This window comes from Triplophysa dalaica, chromosome 3 (genome assembly GCF_015846415.1).
Source record: "Triplophysa dalaica isolate WHDGS20190420 chromosome 3, ASM1584641v1, whole genome shotgun sequence".
Classification (NCBI taxonomy): Eukaryota; Metazoa; Chordata; class Actinopteri; order Cypriniformes; family Nemacheilidae; genus Triplophysa; species Triplophysa dalaica.
Genome location: NC_079544.1, coordinates 22943113 through 22963287, shown reverse-complemented (window position 1 = coordinate 22963287; position 20175 = coordinate 22943113). Strand labels below are relative to the sequence as shown.

The 20175-nt window shown below is 37.5% G+C and overlaps 1 protein-coding gene across 1 annotated transcript; it reads left to right on the top strand.

Moving 5' to 3' along the window:
• Positions 1-891: 891 nt before the first annotated feature.
• On the top strand, positions 892-12715 carry cdc34b (cell division cycle 34 homolog (S. cerevisiae) b). Its single transcript, XM_056743128.1, has 5 exons — positions 892-1601; positions 4063-4149; positions 8332-8429; positions 10353-10487; positions 11384-12715. Exons 1-5 carry the CDS (start codon positions 1416-1418, stop codon positions 11601-11603), a joined length of 726 nt encoding a protein of 241 aa, XP_056599106.1. The 5' UTR covers positions 892-1415; the 3' UTR covers positions 11604-12715.
• The last annotated feature ends 7460 nt before the right edge of the window (positions 12716-20175 follow it).

Here is a 20175-nt window from a genome sequence, read left to right as displayed (position 1 = left end):
ACCAAAGAAGTCCATGATGTCCTTTGTATACTGTATGATTAACACAATATATTCCACTTGAGGGTTAAGAACTGTTTTTATGACCAAATGTAAAAACATATACACCCAATTTTATTGACACATGAAAGCATGAGCTCAATTATCACTGCTCAACAAGTGAGCCATACAAACATATAATAGACCTTCAGATTTAGACATCTATTTTTTTGTTATGTTAGCTGTTCTTTCATAAATAGTCATAAATATGCTGCATCAAGGTCACGAACAGATATATGTCTACATTGATCAGATTACAACACGGTTAATGGAAAGTTATCTAGACATCACGTAAACAGCTGGTCATTTAGTTTATGCAAGGGAGATTAAAAATGAACAGACCGTAAATATAAACTAAAGTGCCTCGTAACTGATAAGACTTCCCTGAACATTCACTACAACCTTCCATCCTTGAAAATGATTGTGAACAAGTAAGCCTATAGATATTATATTTTCAATAACATAGCCTATATCAAACAAAATAAGTATTACAGTTAACAATAAGTATTACTATTTATATTTACATTTATTGTAGACTAAATTAGACTTTGCGTTAGTATGACAGCTAGGATGTTGTCTGGGTTGCCATTCTTTTCTGTTTACAAGTCTGAGCGTTGTATTAAAACGACACTACCCAGAATGCACCGCGACCAAAATACGCAAGACGCATCCAGGACATCGACAAGTAAATAAACTAATTACAATGACATAAATTGAGGTTGGTTAAAACAATTATAGGACTTAGTGTTAGTAATATACTTGAAACGTTGACTGTTGAATCTTGCTCTTGTTTTTTGTTTGAGTGGTGCAGGCTATGTAAAACTGCTTCACCCAGAATGCACTGCGACCCTATCGGAATTGAGGAAAGACGCATCCAGGACATCGACTCATTAATCGCCCGTCTCTCCTACACACAGTAGTTCACGCCAGTTTCGCTCATCGGCAGGTCAGCTTGCGAAAAATTCAAGCATATACTTTCTTTTTTTACACGTGAATTTACTAACATTTAACGAAAACCTCACACTAGAGAGGATTGGCGTGTATTCGAAGTGGATTTCCACGGCTAACGTTAGCCCTTAAGCTACGAAAAAAAAAACAAATCCGGAGAGCGATTTTAATTTTTCTGACAGACAAAACTGCAGACATATACTTCAGGAATTTTTTTCTAATCTCATAGATGATTAAAATCATGCGTATGATGCTTCACAGCTAAAAACACGTTTTATTCAATCTAAACTAGTGTCTTTTTTGTTATATTGGCATTTCCTTCGCTAAGCTAGCAACTCCAAACAAAGAAAGAAAAGCATTTGTCGTCGCCTCGTCAACTTTTCGGCCCAATCCCGTTTTTTTATTGTCATTTGGATAGAAATAAATCTGAAATGGCACAACAAAGCAGTTCTCAGGTCGCCAGCTCTCAAAAAGCTTTAATGTTGGAGATGAAGTCTCTGCAGGAGGAACCGGTGGAGGGTTTCAAGATCACATTAGTGGATGAAGCTGATCTCTACAACTGGGAAGTGGCGATCTTTGGACCCCCAAACACTCATTACGAAGGGGGGTATTTCAAGGTGAGAGGCTCAGAGAGGTTCGAGAAGTGTCTTGGGTGGTAAAATTTTCTTATTTTTAGGAACAGATGGCTGATGGTCTATATTTAGAGCTGGAAACGGTAGTGGATAACAGCATCTCTTTTTATGTGTGCACGTGTTTTCGTTTGGGACATTTGGATATAATTCAGATCTTAATTCACATTTTATGTCCTATTTTTCACCAGAGTTTGGAGTGAAGAGATTATGGTGCCTTTGTTTAGGATCATGTGTTGGTTTGGTTTCTTTGTTCTTCATTGACTCTGATACTGATGGATGTTGGGTGAAGTGCTTCACACTTATAAACAGTATTATCAATGTTAAATTTATATATGACAACATTTCATCTCATTTGTGCGTTTTTATTTTCTTACTAATGCTTTTTAGGCAAATCTCTTACTATAGAGCTTCACGTAAGATTTTCTCAAGGATCTGTTATAAATTAATATTTGGAATAATTTCAAATAGTGCTGAGAGGACAGACTTCTGTCCAGATTGATCTCTTTTAAAAATATGTGACCATAGTATCTGTTGGCGTCACGTTTGGCCTGTCTGTTATCTTTTTTGTTTTGTTTTGGTCTTACGGCATCACTACAAAGTATTGTCTTAATGAAAGAATAGGAAATATTAAGGAGAGATTACGGTGGTGTAACAGCGAAGGAAACTAGGAAAATCACATTCCACAAGAGCAGATTCACCCGTTCCTGAACAAAAGCTTTCTCGCCACTCAAAACCGTCTTTAATTCATGACCTTAATAATGTGAGACAGTTCATTAAATTATTAAGTGTACTTCAAGGTAGTTCCTCTTCAGATCATAGAGGAAGTGTACACACTGTTGTGTACAAAATTAAAGTAGGTCACTGACTAGCTACTTGCCTTTGTTTACACCAAGAACACACACACACACACGTTGACAGTGGATATTACAGATACAGTGACATCCCGTTTTACAGTTTTAAAATCTGAGCTGGTGTTGAGACCTGACAAAGATCAGAACTGAACAGATCTTGCCCCAGAGCCTGTCAAAGACCAAAGGGTCAGTTCTCGAAGCTAACAGCTGTTGGCTATGGGGTGGACCAGTGTATTTGCATTAAGTGTCATTGTTTGAAGAAGACTATTCTTTTTACGCAACAACTGTGTTAAACCTCTCTGGGTTTTCTGTTGGCACGTTTACAAGAGCTGTTAAGCAGCCAACAAACCAGCCAGGCTACTGTGGAATATCATCATGCCTAACTATTTTGAAGAATTGCTTTAGTAACAAAGATTAGGCAATTTCTGAAGCCATAGTTTACCCAAATATTCTGTGGTTATTTACAATTTGATTTACTTTTATTGGTGGAATACAACAGAAGTTAAGTACATTGTTGACTTTCCCTCATTCAATCAAAGTGAATAAAGATTCAAGCTATCAAGCTCAAAATATGACAAAAAAGCAAAATGTAAGACTTGTTTTCTACGAAGATGGTTTCTGATATAAGACAGTGTTGTGTTATGAACAAACGGAATCAGAAAGCCATTAAAATAAGACTTCCCCTCACATCTGATTTAGTTTCTCATACATTTGGTTCCTCACACAATCGTGATTCAGACTTGACATAATATGCAAGCTGCTTATGGGGATTTTGTAATTGGTTAAGTTTGCCATTCTTTGGCTCTGTTCACTTTTATTGTATTAGAAAGAGCAGCTTGTGAGTTCTGCCTAACATTTATTATGTTCAATGGAAAAGGTTCAGGGGGGTTTGGAGCGTCACTTGAGCAAGAAATTACTGATTTTTCATTTTTGGGAGGAATGTTTCCTTTATAGAAATATTCCCCACTTGAACGCACCGCGCCAATATATTTGCTCCCTACAGTAGCGGCTTAAAATGTTTCAAGGGCGCTTATTTAATATTTGACACGAGATTTGAAAATAATTAGGTCTATATTGAATTGAGATGGAGGGCATATCTCTTGCGTAACAACTCTTTAACCTACTTGTTATTGTGCCAAAAAATGGTTTGTCCCAATTTTGGGTTTTCCAGCCTGGAGTGCATGAAGGTTTTCTCCTTGATTTTTCTCCATCCTCAGTTTGCACTCTTCTACAGCTATGTGATGTGTCTTCAATCCTATTAAGACCAGCTGTCCCGAACTCACCCTACAGACAGAATCCTCCAAAGCTCTTGTAAATAAGAAATCTCTGACAGAACAGTCATGTTTTGAACTCAAACTTGAACATTTTCGTATGGGCTGTTTCTTATACGGGTTTCTGTGAGTTTTTAACATTCAAGAGACATTGGTAAATAAAGTAAGAGAAAAACCTGAAGATGGGCAGTAAACGCACAAGTGAAAATAAATTAGCCAACAAACAAAATAGCCTTGATGTGTACAGAAAAGTAGAGTTTATAGGAAATGTCATCATTTCACTTTCAGAGTGTTCTGATTGGTCTGTTTTTGTCTTGTATTCAGGCTCGTATCAAGTTCCCAATCGACTACCCTTATTCACCGCCCACATTCAGATTCCTCACCAAAATGTGGCACCCCAACATCTATGAGGTAAGATTATTTAAGCCAGTCAAAACTAATGTAGCAAGTTGTTTGTCACCACTGCTGAACTTTGGTTCGAGCCTCTCGTTTATGTACCCAACAAATCCAGACATTGAGGTTTAGGTTATTAAAAGTCAAATCAGCCAAAAGTTAAAACAGGAACTGATTATTGAGCTTTTGCAAATGAGGAAGAGCATTGTAACGTCACCAGGAAGCACAAACATGTGTGGTTCACTAGGGGTGTCGAAATAAATCGTTTTTAGGATGCATTGCGTTGCAAACGCGGACGATTCGGTATCGGTTCAGTTACAGACCATAACCGGTTATTACGTACTTACGATTTTCTGACGTCATGTCGCATACGTGCTTTAATCAAAATTGCTCCAATTACTTTAAAAGCCGACATCTGTGCACATTTCGGCTTTTATGAAAAATGTGGTAAGCACGACATGGACAGGACACAAACTGTGTGTAAATCTTGTCACGCACAAATAAAACACACAGGGGCATGGGCGTAAATCCCGGGGGGGGGCGGAGGGGACACTTCCCCCCACATCCGAGGGTTGTCCCATCCTCAAATCAATTAATCTCTTATTCTCTATTGTCATATATACGTTTATGTTTACCTAAACTAATTGTGCACTGCCTGCTCTCCGCGTTCATCTCGCATTGCGCAACATATTGAAGTCCGGTATGTGATCAGTTCATCCGTGGTTGTTGAACTCTAGTAAGAAGGCTATTTTATTCACTTTAAATGAAGTGATTCTCTTTAATGTAGTTGATGCTGATTCATTAATAAATTAGTTGCTGCAAAAAATGCTGATTACCGATGTATTTTACATGAATTCTGCTATGTAAGCGATTAAATTACTTAGCTAGTAAACGTTAGCGAGTTAACGTTAGCTTGTTACAAAGGGCGTCACACACTGCAACTAACACGCCGAAGCCGTTTCCCATGGATTGTTTTATTTTTGGTGACCTGGCATGATGTGAACATTAACCGCCTCAATTAGCCACCGATCCTGACATTCAGGTCCCGTGTCACACACATCTGCGAACATACCGGTTACACTTTTGTTACGTTGGAACTATATCTAAAGTCCACAAAAGGTGCACAACTTTCATTCAGTTGTAGAAGGTTGTTTTCTCAGAGTCTATTTTGTGCAGTATGGCGAATAAGCTAAACATTCAGTTTACTGAAACTCGGGCGATTCATCAACGAGTACAACACGGAATTTAAGCATCTGTCAATGTTACTGACTGTTTGTTTGGGTACACGAACATGTACAGAGTTTGTTGGAGGAGGCAGTGCACTACAGGGGAAAATAACAACCACACATTAAAGTCGATGTACGGTGACTTTATCAGACGATGTTGCAGTATAAATCAGGATAACATGTTTAAAAAGTGACTCGTTGTTAACATGTAGTATCATGGGTATTGTGATTTTATATTTGTTTCAAATAAAGTTTTTTGTTAATAATCAAATGTCTCCGCGTCGCGCGAAACAACGAATCGATTCGTTGTTGCAGCCCTAAACATTACTATTTTATATTACAGTGTTTACTACAGTTTATCAATCTACTACAAGGGTACTACAATTTTCTATAGCAAATACTATACTACACTGCGAGATCAGACTAACGGGACATTTTCAGACTAACGGGACATTTATTTTGAAGGGTCATTGGGAAGAAGCCTGAGTTAGTGTTTGCTTGACGATAGGTTCACTCAAATATTAAAATGCGTCTAAAATAAACTCTCAGAGCAACTCTGGAGATGAAAGTTATTGTGTTTATATCCTCATACAGTGCAGATGCAGACAAATCCATGAGCGTCACTCGTCTAGCAGGTTGAACTGTGTTGTTCATTCACCCAGAACAGCCAGATGATGTATTTAAATAATAGGATGCCACGTCTGCGAGTCCACATCTAGTTATATGGACTCAGTGCAGCCGAAAAACTAGATTTAAACTACGTAAAATAGCTGTGCACCATTGATTGTCACACACAAACAAGCGCAGCGACAAACGCACTTCACATGAACACATATATCTGTGTCAATTCATCTGCCAAACTGTATCGCACTGTGCTTCAAAAAATCTTATATCAGCATATTTCGCACTGTACCTCCCTGATGTATATACATATTTAGGAGAACATTTGATTTTTTTATATTTACCAATAAGTTTGGGGGTACCTCTTTGTGTCATTACATCACGTCCGTAAACAAAAGGAGGGGAACCGGCTAGTTTATCACGTGTGTGTGGATGACGCTGCGACGGCACTGCTGCGGATGACAGAGTCTTCATTCTTATAACAGTCGCTTTGAATTGAAATCATCATCTAGATGGCTTAATTAAAAGTGATCATCTGGGGAATCTACATGCCAAGGTCATGGGTTCGATCCCAGAGATTGCACATACTTAGAAAACAAATGTATAGTATATTACAATGCAAGTTGCTTTGGATAAAAGCGTCTGCCAAAAGCATAAATGTGAATTAAGTACTGATGCTTATTACATCTGGGGAATCATCTGTTGCTAATAACAAAGTAACCTCGCGCTCCGGAGAGCTAAAGTGACAGCTTCATGCTAAAGCAAAAGCCAATATCGACAGGGATTTTGAGAGTTTGCTTTCCGCCCTCTGAAAGGATTCCATTTACAGGTAACACGTCATTATCGTGATTTTTTTTTTTTACAGTTTCATGTAGTCAGAATAAAAGTGGCATATATTCAGTCCCCACAGGATTTTGCAGAGACTTTGTGATTTCTGCTGCCAAAAATTTTATTCAAATGTTGCTGTCTCTACACTATGCAAGTTGCCAAATTTTGTGGAGTTTGTTTAATAATGCTTTAAATTCTCCGATCGCAAAATCTTGCAGGGACTGGATATCATATGTGTTCAGACGACGTGTTCCAGATATGTTACTTGTAGGATGTAAGGTAGGCGGTATTTTCCATATTTAGAGGTTTTGTTTACATAAGGCGCGAGGCGATATCAAACACTACAATTGATTCTAAAAGTGATGTTAAAAAGCACAACCCACATGAAGAAAATAACTCTGCGTATTTCTGACATTTTATGTTTCAATCTAAGCTTTGGATAAAAGCGTCTGCCAAATGCATCAATGAGGCCAAAGTTAAAGGGATAGTTCACACAAAAATATAAGTCTGTCATCATTTACTCACCCTCATGTTGTTTAAAACCTAATAATATACATGTATTTTTCCGTTACACACAAAGAAAGATATTTGGAAGAATGTCAGCAAGTTTCAGTTCTGTGACATCATCCACTACCATAGTAGGATTTGTTTATATTTTGTTGTTCTGTTGAACACAAATTGAGATATTTTGAAGAATTTAGGAACATAAACGGTTCTGGGGCACCTTTGACTACCATTTTAATTTATCCTACTATGACAGTCAATGATGTCACGAATTGAAAGATGCTAACATTCTTCCAAATACCTTTCTCCGTGTTCATCAGAACAAAGTAATTTATACAGGTATGAAATGACATTAGGGTGATCACATGATGACAGAGTTTATCTCTCCCTCATGTTGTTCAAATATTGATAACTTTCTTTGACCTCATAATGAATATGCTGATTTTTTGTGTTTTGTTTTTTTTCTTTACAAAGGAATGGCGAATTATGACTGCTGCTTCGAAAGGACATGAAAGCATACGACTCGTCGTATAGTCTGCGTCTTGTGCCTGAAAGCATATAAAAGGGTTTGATGAAAAACATCTTGAATCAAATCCATTAAGATTTAACCCTTTATGTGCGCAGTTGGTTCCTTCAGACAATATTTAAATGCGATGGAAAAACCTTATTTATGAAATTAATTTGCAGCGCAACAAAAATAGCATTATGTTATTAGCCTGAAACATTTTTATACGTTTCCTTAAATATGGATTGTAGTTACATGCCTACCTAACTGTTCCAGCATGTTCAGATTTAAATGCAGTGCATGTTTAAGGACTTCCACAGTCCAGACATGTCTTTCAGCATCCTTCAGTTCTGACAGCCTGTTTCTTATCCTTATCTCACTTTCACAAATTTCTCTCTCAGACTGAGAGTACTCTGAAGTGATGGCAAGGGGACACTGGTTTTCTAAGTAGATTGTTTTCCTTCAGTTACCAGTTATGATGCTACGATTGATGAATCTGTCTGTGTGCTTTTACAGAACGGCGACGTGTGTATCTCCATTCTGCATCCTCCAGTAGATGATCCACAGAGCGGAGAACTTCCATCTGAGAGGTGGAATCCCACACAGAACGTCAGGTATGGAGTGATGTCTTCTAAAATAATGATGTTGGGAGCATTGCGCTCATGAATTTCCCTTCAGGGACCCGTGGACCTTTATCTACCAGCACCTGTCACAAAGAGTGATTATTTATTTTCCCATTACAGGGGTCTGTTTAATGAAGGAGTAACCAGGCCGGTTTTATGTTTGAGTTTTCCGGTTGCTTGCTTTCATGGAAAGCATCTCGGTGGACATCTCATCTTTGTGTTTTTCCTCCCTGGAGTCTGAACTCTGTTCGTGTAGTCTGGTATCTTGTTTCACTGGGGCTCTGCGGGTTTAGAGGAAGAGTTCATGTCTTCCAGGAAGCCCTTGTTTATCATTTCTGTTGTGGAACACCTGTCGGTGTACACAGTGAGGTGGGCATATTGTGAGTCGAGATTGAATGCTGCTGCTTGTTTGACAGTTTCAACACGTACTGTTGTCATCTCAGCACTTTTTGTTTTGTTTGATTGTGAAACACATTTGAAACTCAAATGATCCTTTTTTCTACTATGCATGATCTAGAAGTGTTGACCTGCATTGATAATATTATGGATACGTACTGTTTATCCAACACAATTTGATGGAAGTTCGTAACAGCTTTCTGAGGTGCAAAGTTGATATGAATTTGAACATTCCCATTAGTATGTTTTAGTTAAATCTGCTTTTGCGCCAGTTGTTAGGGGAGGGAGGTCATTATTAGGGATGAGTATCGTTAAGATTTTATCGATATCAATACCGGTATTGATACTGCTTATTGATACCGGTACTTATCCATACTGTTATCGATACTACGCTCTGTAATTTGATGCAAAAACATATGACGTGAAAATATGTTAAACATTTTTAGCTTCTTTATTAGAGCTGAGCTTTAGAACTGCAGTTTACAAATGCTTCTGAGCAAACAGAAAATGCCACGTAACAAAACGTGTGTGTGTTCCTTAGCATACCACTTACGGCAATTAGCATGTGCATAGGAGCACATCATAATGTAATTCAAAATATTTACTTTACAGCACAATGGTTATTTTGCTGGTATACCGTATTTCTTTTTTCCTTTATGGTTTTAAGGTCTACATAAATTAAGTACTATTTTCTAAGCAAGAAATCTTTATTTATTATTTGTACTTTTTTTTTATAATTTTCCTAGCTTATTTACTTCAATTTACTAAAGTAAGTAAATATACCCCGTGGCCAAATTATTAAAAACAATGTTATAACTTGTTCTCAAATAAAGGACTTTTATTATGACGTGTTGCAGCATTGGGGTGTTTGACGGAAGCTTCCGGCTCGTTGTGAAAGCTCTACAAGCGCAACCATGCCACTCTTTCACTCATAAACACGTAAAACAAGCAAATTACAAATACATCACGGAAATCATATGACCCTAGGTATCACACCCGCATACGTAGAGATAAAACTAATCGAGTATCGATAACAGTATCGTTTGTCATGAAGCTTAGCGATACTCTTGTATCGACCCAATTATGTACCTGTCCAAAAAGGTACCGGTTATCGGTACCCATCCCTAGTCATTATTGTTTTTTGTAATAATAAGTTTGTGTAGGACACATCATACAAATTTATGAAATAAACGCAAGATTCATTTAGATATTATTTTTACAGCCCTTTCACAATTTACATTACATCAAAGCAGCTGTAAAAGAAAACTGAAACCACACACAAACAAGAGGATAAACCTTAAAACTAATACAATAGTGAAAGAAAAGGTAAAAAGCAAATGCATACGCGTGTATAGGCATTGTATACATTGTACATTAAGTAACACTGGTGTTGCCCTAGCCATACATACTCGCATTAAATCTTGTGAAGTTTTCACAGAAGGAGACGCATCAAAAGAGCATCTGTGAGACAGAGCAGTATTTAGGTAATTGCATTATAAGTGTGTGTCTGTGTTTCAGAACGATCCTGTTGAGTGTCATCTCTCTGCTGAATGAACCAAACACATTTTCTCCAGCAAACGTCGACGCCTCAGTCATGTACCGCAAATGGAGAGACAGTAAAGGAAAAGACAGGGAATACGCAGAGATCATAAGGTAACTCGTGGGAATTTTTACATTATGATAAACATATTATCACGCTTGTAAACTGAATGATGACTGTTTTGGGTGAAAATCTTGACCATCATAAAAAATATGTAGCTGAAGATACATAAAAATGTGGTATGTGGCCCTTTAAGGTTCATGTAAGAGTGTTTTGGAGCTCCATATTGATCAGAAATGGGAATAAAAACAATGGTTCGGCAAATCATTTTTAAGATTTTTATTTTTTCGATCAGTAGTGACCTCCTGTGGTTGAATGAGTCACTGACACACGAGTGACTGTTTATGCCAGACCAGCAAATGTTCATTGCATAATTTGACTGTGTTTGTCCTCATGTGAGTTTGGAAATTTTGAGGACACTTGCATCATCACGATTAATCCATTTCCCTCTTCAGGAGTTGTTTATTTCTCTGTATGGCTTCCTAACACCCCTGAGCAACAACTCATAAAAAACTATTATGATATACATGGCAATATATCTCACTGCCTGAGATGGGTGATGTAGCACAAATAGAAACAACATATAATTAAAGACACATTTGCGTGCAAAAATAATGGCAGGAGTTAAAATGAAGTTAAAATGAATAATTTCAATGATTTATTAACTTGATGTCTGAGCTGTGCTGTCACATACTGACATTGATTTTGGGGAATGAGTAATGTTAACAGCTCTGCAGGCAAATGGCATTTTTCTTTGAACTTAAACTTCTTTCTTTTGTATCTATTTATGGTATCCTTGTAAAAATAAGTAGTAGATGTTAAAACCTTCCCCTTTTCTTCTTACCAAACTACAGCCAGACATGCAACCCAAAGACATTACACTGATGCTAAACCCCTTTCATGTTCCGGGATTGTGTAACTCAACACAGCACGTATGTGTCTTTTACAGAAAACAGGTTTTGGCCACTAAAGCAGAAGCAGAACGGGACGGCGTTAAAGTCCCCACCACACTGGCGGAGTACTGTGTGCGCACACGTGCCCCCGCACCTGACGAGGGGTCTGACCTGTTGTACGATGATTACTATGACGATGAAGACTTGGAGGATGAGGATGAGGACGACGAGGACTGCTGCTATGACGAAGACGACTCAGGAAATGAGGAGTCATGACGACATTCCTATCGTCACGTTCATCCCCGTCTCCATCAGCATTACTTTGGAAGTTGAAATGTTAAGGCATGCACTAGCATTAACATTCTGTCAAAATGGCCCTTTTCTTTCCCTAAAGGACAAAAAATGTGTTTGTTTTTTTGTGATAAAAGCATAATGCTGCCTCCCTCGGTGTCAGTTGTGCTGACCTTCAGCTTTTCTCCAGAATCATTCTCTGGTTTGCTCGACATTTTGTTTTAAAGTGAGCATGTGCGATTGAAAATTTGAGAGAGTGGGTGCATTGACAGACAAAAGTGTTTGTCTCTGATCTTCCGCAATCCTTGAAGATGATCACTCTGATCAGCCACGCTCACTTCTTTGCTTTAAGCACATTAGAATAATTCCGCAATGAAGTGGTAAAGGTCTAACTTTTTTTTGCCCTTAAAAGGATTTGTGAAAACCATTCAAGGATGGTTAATTGATAAAACCTTGTAAAATATTGAAAATAATTCACAACACAATATTTAACTTATAGTGTCACTTTAAATTATTGAAATGATGTGTTTATTAGTTCCATGATATAGGACTTCCATCAGAGATGGATATAGTCGGACACAACTGGTTGGGTTGGTGTTTGGATGTGTTGTCTTTGTTTTTTTCTAAAGCATTGATAAAATTGTTGTCCTCTTAACCCGAATCTTATTTAATCTGCGGTGAGGGTTTTTTATTAATAGATGTTTGTTTTTCATGTGTTTTTTTTCTGGGATGTAGGGTGACTCTTTCTTTGTTTGTTTTGCGTTATCGCTCAGTAAAATGATGACACATCCTGCGTCATGATGTCACAATCAGAATTTTCCTTTAAGCTGTCTGGAGGTGTGTTGGGGTTCGCCTCTCTCGCTTCAAATTGAACTCATGCTGACTGACTCTCAGGATAAACCAATCGGGACGAAGAAAACCCACAAACAAAAAAAGTATTTTTCTCACACCTGCAAGTCATCCATCTTTGCAATATTGTTTTGAAGACAATTTACAACCGTATCCCAAGAAGCTGAGATGCACATGATATAATTGACCTGTATGTATTTTTACGGTTTGTTGGCCTATTTAAAACGGAATAAAGATCTTTATTAGAATAGCGTTGTTCTTTTTTTGTTATTTAAAGCGTAATAGAAATAAGGCTTGGTAAAAAGCTTTAGGGCGTATGACTGGTTCATTTTGTAACTGAGGGTGTTTTTGCAGAACTAATCAAAAATGTTCAAATTAACTTTGATAGCTCAAAATACCTAGTTCAGTTCTTAAGAATTGAAATATTAACTTTTTCAAGATGTTTCCTCTATAATTGCTAAGGAGAAGTAAAAATATACCAAAGGCACAATTGTGGATGTGCAGTACATAAATAAGCACTTTCGCTCGGATCATTTGGTGGAGGAAAAAGTTCAAATTGAATCATTACTTTCAAATCGTTGAAATCTTTTCGGAAAACTTTGTATGCTTACCGGAGTCTATTTCTCTGAAAGGCAGCGTCATGGTTTTGCTCTTTTACTGGAAAAGTGTACATCACTTTAAATGTGACGCACAGGTTTCGTGCTATTTTTAAATATAAAGAACAACAAAGTGTTGGTTACAGAATAAGACATTTAGCTCAGCTGGAGTTTTCAGGGTCTCCTTCAGGCTTTCCGAAGTGTAGTTGCCTAACTCTGTTGCCATGGCAACCATCCAGCTGGCATTCAGGGTTTGCCTGGAAACAGTGCTCATGGCTCATTCGGACAAACTCTACACACAGGGCACATCATAAATACAGAAATGAGCGGCTCCACTGAGATACAGTTACAGCTCTGAGAAAGCTTAGATACAGAGATGATTATTATATCGTAATGCAGGTCTTTGTAAGGTAAATGTTGGTCCAGATGCTCTTAGATCACTATTTTAAAAATATGTAATCCGTTACTTGCTGTATATCTATCTAAATTATTTTGGAAGCATAATAGATGATGTGTTAGCCCATATGATTACATATTTTTTAATTGTAAATTGTAGAAACATTTTTAATAGTAAACCTTTTTCTTTATTAAGTGTAGCTAAAGTGTAGTAAACTGTAGTATACTATAGTACAGTACACTGTAGAAAATATAATATTTATGTATTGTCTGTGGCTAGTTGTTACAAATTTAGGGTGTTTTTATGTAATTACCTTCATCTTGGCCACGAAAATAAATTGAATATGTCCACTGTTATTGCCAAGGAACAATCTTTTAATATTTTATTTCCTTCTCAACAATGTAATTTTAGTTGAACTATAACAGTTAAGAATGTATATACAGCCGCAGGAAAAAATAAGAGACCATTTCAAAGATGTTTTCAGTTTTTCTGAATTTACCATTTATACATAAAGTCAGGTCCATAAATATTGGGACATCGACACAAATCTAACAGTTTTGGCTCTATACACCACCACAATGGATTCAAATGAAACGAACAAGATGTGCTTTAACTGCAGACTGTCAGCTTTAATTTGAGGGTATTTACATCCAAATCAGGTGAAGGGTGTAGGAATTACAACAGTTTGCAAATGTGCCTCCCTCTTGTTAAGGGACCAAAAGTAATGGGACAATTGGCTTCTCAGCTGTTCATGGCCAGGTGTGTGTTATTCCCTCACTCTCCCAATTACAATGAGCAGATAAAAGGTCTAGAGTTCATTTCAAGTGTGCTATTTGCATTTGGAATCTGTTGCTGTCAACTGTCAAGATGAGATCCAAAGAGCTGTCACTATCAGTGAAGCAAGCCATCATTAGGCTTAAAAAACAAAACTAACCCATCAGAGAGATAGCAAAAACATTAGGCGCGGGCAAAACAACTGTTTGGATTGCAAATACCTATGTAAAATGTATAGGATAAAGCAATGTAAGTCGCTTTGGATAAAAGCATCTGCCAAATGCCTAAATGTAAATGCTTCAGAACTCATTGGACGGCGCTTCACAGTGCAGATGGACAATGACCCAAAGCATACTGCAAAAGCAACCAAAGAGTTTTTTAAGGGAAATAAGTGGACTGTTATGCAATGGCCAAGTCAATCACCTGACCAGAATCCGATTGAGCATGCATTTCACTTGCTGAAGACAAAACTGAAGGGAAAATGCCCCAAGAACAAGCAGGAACTGAAGACAGTTGCAGTAGAGGCCTGGCAGAGCATCACCAGGGATGAAACCCAGCGTCTGGTGATGTCTATGAGTTCCAGACATCAGACTGTAATTGACTGCAAAGGATTTGCAACAAAGTATTAAAAAGTGACAGTTTGATTTATGATTATTTTTCTGTCCCATTACTTTTGGTCCCTTAACAAGTGGGAGGCACATATGCAAACTGTTCGAAACAGCACATCTTGTTCGTTTCATTTGAAATCCATTGTGGTGGTGCATAGAGCCAAAAATGTTAGAATTGTGTCGATGTCCCAATATTATGGACCTGACTTTATGTGTTTAGGTAAAATTACTATTTTCGTTACATTCTATGAACTACTAGCAATATTTCTCCGAAATTCGAAATAAAAATATTGTTTTTGCATGTACTGGTGGAAAAAGAAAACTGGAAAGACAGCTACCGTATATACCAGATAAGTTTCTTTGTGTGTTTTCTGACCTCAAATACTGCAAAGAAAAAAAGTTTATATCTACTTTTAAGCAACTCACGGTAGTTTTAACATGCATTTAGGAAAAGTTCAAAATGATTGGTTTTGTGTGATAATATTATTTCTATCACAGTTTTCATGTTTCTTATCAGGCTGTTAGTCTTTCACATTGCCACAAGGTTTGATTTAGTTGAAATTCAACAGACACTGGACTGAAAAGACCACAATACATCATTTTCCACGGCTGTACATCGCAAACTATAAGGCACAATGCCACAGTCTGAACCTACTTGAGTGATTTGTTACCTGGATCACAAAACCAGTCTTAAGGACCACAGAAACATTTTTAGTTAAAGACAAAAATACATTGTAAGGATCAAAATGATTGATTTTTCTTTTATGCCCAAAATCATTAGGATATTAAGTAAAGATCATGTTCCATGAAGATATTTTGTAAATTTCCTTCCTTAAATATATAAAGACTTTATTTTTGTAAATCAATGTCCTGCCACAGTGCCCCTGATTAACAACTTCAAAGGCAATTTTCTCAATGTTTAGATTTTTTTTGCACTCACAGATTCCAGAGTTTTAGACGGTTGTATCTCAGCCAGATATTGTCCTATTCTAACAACTCAAAGATTAATAGAAAGCATATTTATTCATCGTTCAGATTATGTAAAAATCTCAATTTCGAAAAATTGACCCATAAGACAATGTTTTGATGTCCAGGGTCACATTTTATTGTGTTACTGAGTTGGTGTGTTTTGTCACTGAAGTCAGACTGCATCACTTTTAGCTCTCAGTCTCATTCTTTTAACAGGCTGAGTCATCAGAACTCCACAGGAGTTTTAGTTCTGCTGTGCTAGACCGACCTAAAAACATTCAGGACAGAGTGCAAAAAACACAGACAGTGACGGTCCTTTGAGAGATGTAATCTGCTCTTTGTGTAGTCATAAAGCACAACAGCAGGATTTACTTTCATGAAGTTTAAAATGCCACTGAAGAATTCTCCATTACAGTCTGCACCAGCGCTCACATCCATGGCTGCCTGGTCTACTGTGTCCAGTAATAAAAAGAAACAAAGCCGATTATTTATTTTGAAATGCGTAGAAAAGACAGAGAAATAACCCTTAACAGTTAAAGAAAACACGTTGATATCTTCAGCTCGGAGCCTGAAGTCTCTTCATTAATCTGTGTTGGAGTGACAGCTGTGAATGGCCTGTACTTGTATGCTGGCCTTGCCGTGACAGATCTGTCCTCTACTAAAACATACGTGTGCACACTGAGCCTCTCTCTGTGTTTAGTGGAATCTCTTCAGGAAACACAAAGCCAACCTTGTGCCTGCATGCGGGTGCGCACCCGTGCCAAAGGGATGACTGGCCAGCTGCCCTCATCCAAGCCCCACAGGCTGTCAGAATCAGGACGCCGGGGCTAGCAATGTTTTGGCTTAGCTACTGTACTATATTTACTCATAACTATTGTTCATACTTAAGGTTAGGGATTGAACAAACCCTTAACCTTATGCTTCACTTTAGACATTGGCTCATGATCCCAAAACTTAAGTACCAGAATACTGTATCCCACAATCCACCTCGTCTGTCTTGACCTACTTCCTGTTTCACAAATAAATCAGATGCAATATAGTCATGTCACAAGCAAGAATGTAGCATATTGTTATTGAAATGCAATGTATAGCAGGTTTACTGCAGTATTTATTTTCCCTTCGCGAGTATTTGATGACACATTAATGTGATGTTAGTGATGGGTGAGGTGCACGAAGGACGATGACAAACACAAATGCTTTTTATAGATATCACTTTAAGCTTCTAAGCGGGCGTCGTTCTTGTATTTTTTCGATGATTTAGTGACAGGGCTTTAAAGAGCGTATAACATTACAGAGAATCAATACGACAACTGGCAGAGATATGGAACTGGCTTGATTATAAACGGAACAATCCAAGGGTAAAGTGACAAGCCAATTGTATTAAAGGATATGCTGTAAAAGGCACTGGAGTCTTCGTGTTGTTTGTGTGCGCAGAGATCAATGCCTGCGAGTGGAATAATACTTGGGATGTTGAAAACATGCGGTTCTCAAAATCCGTTCAATGGATAAAGGATATACATTATTAATGCCTTTCAGTTGCAGGTTGTTTCAATGAACCAGAGCTTCGGGGAAAGTTCACCCTCATGCCATTTCAGAACTTTATTAAATTGCGTATAATGAAGGTCTGGAACTTGTCGCTGCTTTCTTTGGAAAGGCCTACCCAAGAGGCCATATGACTGACAGGTAAAGCAACCAATCACGTTTCGTTTTGTGCCTCGTCATGTTGAGAGGCTTTGAAATGTCCCCACAGTAACAGACCGATGTAAATTCACGAACGTGTCAAAAGTTATGCCATGAACTTTGTGAATTTTTAAGATTTGAGCGATTAAGCCGATAGCCTAGTGGGCATGCGGTTGCGCATTGGGCGACCCGAGTTCGATTCCGTCTCGAGGGCATTTTCCGAACCCACCCCCTTCTCTATCCCACTTCGCTTCCGGTCCTCACTAAGCTGTACAATTAAAGGCAAACACGCTAAAAACAAGTCTTTTAAAAAAAGAATTGAACGTTTAGTCGATCGTGATGAATTTGTGTAAACACGACAGCTTCTTAGATCAGAGGCTGTGTTGTTTCCAGGCGAACCGTTGAAGAACGCGACACTCATGTCTCCCTGAAATCCTGTGAAATTCAACCAATCAGATGACAACTTCTTGACGCGCTGAAGTGTTTCCAGAAACGTGGCCCATATGCATCAGTGGGCGTGCGTCTGAGGCTGAGACTAAGATCTTTTTCCTGCGGAAAATTAAAAGGAGATGTTTTGCAGAATGATGGCAAACAGACAACGTTGACCCAATGGATGTCCAATGTATGGACACAAAATCATCGAGACATCTGTGAAGTGAATGAATAATGATATCTGTAATTCACATCAACCTGCTTCATAATAGTTCAAAGTCAATCTTGATAAAATTGTGTTTTGAGGGCAGATGGATTCTTCCAGTATCTCTTTCAGGTTAAACATGAAGTGATTCCTCCACCTGATCCAGTCCACCTACATGATGCCATCAACATTAATGCCGAAGAACATAGCAAGATTTATTCAGGAACCTAAATACAAAGAGTGTACATCACAAAACATTTAGGGCGGGTCACAGACCACAAAGCTAAATCAAATGTAGATGTAGACAGAGATACAGATAATATGCTTATAAACAAACCTCTGCGTAAGATCACACACTTTTTTATTTGTGATGTCCAATCTGAGCTAAACCAGACACTGTTTCATCTCTGATCCAGATGCACTCATTAACCTTTTAGTAATATTGCTTAATGAAACCAGGCCAAAACTCAATCAACTTGTAAATGATCCATTAGCAGAGCAAAGAAGCCGCACATCCCATTTGTTATCAAGAGCTTCAAAACCATCCATTATAAACTCAAGTACTCATACACTCCAAAAACATAAACACTCACACACTTACAATGATGAAAATTAGATGATATTATGCAGCAAATGAAGTCGGAAAACGTGATTGATTTCAGAGCCCCCTGGAACATTTGTTTTATGTGTAGAATATATGTGACCCTGGGTCTTAAGTAGCACGGAAACATTTTTAGTAAAAGACAAAAATACATTGTATGGGTCAAAAATTATCGATTTTTCTTTTATGCCCAAAATGATTAGGATATTAAGTAAAGATCATGTTCCATGAAGATATTTTGTTAATTTCCTTCCTTAAATATATATAAACTTCAAAGGCAATTTTCTCAATATTTTGAACTCAGATTCCTGAGTTTTAAATGTTAATATCGCAGCCAGATATTGTCCTATTCTAACAACTCATACAACAACTGAAAGCTAATTTTTGAAATAATTGAAAGCTTTCAGATTATGTAAAATTTTCAATTTTCGAAAAATTGACTAATAACACTGGGTCCAGAGTCAAAAACATATTTGTGCATTTTTTTGACTGCTGTTTAATTGGACTGCCAAAATGTTAAGACATACAAAGACATGATATGCTGCACACCTCACAAAGTACGGTGACAATAGTTCAAATACATTTAATAATTTTTAAACAAAAACATGCTGTACGCAGTGTAAACGGCAAAGTACGCAGCAGTACTCTATTCCAAACATAGCCTCGAATAAGCTGGAGATAGGAGAAGATGCCACTTCTTGGCACGATGCTGTTGCAAGAGCATGTGTTTCATTTTCTTGCCATCATGCTAAGATTAGACTACCATTATTATTCCTGTCCAGGCTTTTAAAGAGAGTGGTAGTTTCTTTTCATGTATAGTATGTTTCCAGAAAATGTCTAAAGTCAATCAGAAGGAAGGTCACACTACAAGCACCATATTGGTGGGGAACGATAAGTGGTTCACATGTTTACATTTCTTGTGGTATTATGAACATTTATATATACACAGGACATCTCACCCAGGTAAAGTGCTTGAATAGTGCGCAGATCATTTACATAAGATAGCACACAGAGTACACAGAATATACATTTGACTGCGATTTTAGGTAAAACAATTCACACTCGAAAAAATGTAGTACATTTAAAAGCTTTGAAATCGATGAAATATAATGTTAAAAAAATATTAAGTGTATTTAAATATTTATATATTTAATAAATACACCTTTAAAATATATGTACATTTTAGAGAAATTAGCTGTTGGATTTTTTTCATATGTCCCACTAAAAAACAAGATCTAAGTGTATATAGGTGTTTATTTCTGTGATATTTACTAAGCCCACAAAAGTATGTTTTAGAGCTTAACAGGGACGGCATATGTTAACCTTTCAGAGTGATACAACACATCTGTTGTGTGTCTAATGTACCTTTGTATAGTTTTACCTCAGCCATTCCAACTGCAGAACACAAAAAAAGATATTTTGAAGAATGCTGTGCTGTTCACTTAC

Coding starts and splice junctions, on each gene's coding strand:
- cdc34b (XM_056743128.1), top strand. CDS start 1,416: ATGGCACAACAAAGCAGTTCTCAGGTCGCCAGCTCTCAAAAAGCTTTA. Junction 4,150..8,331: donor GGCACCCCAACATCTATGAG/GTAAGATTATTT, acceptor GTGCTTTTACAG/AACGGCGACGTGTGTATCTC. Junction 8,430..10,352: donor AATCCCACACAGAACGTCAG/GTATGGAGTGAT, acceptor TCTGTGTTTCAG/AACGATCCTGTTGAGTGTCA.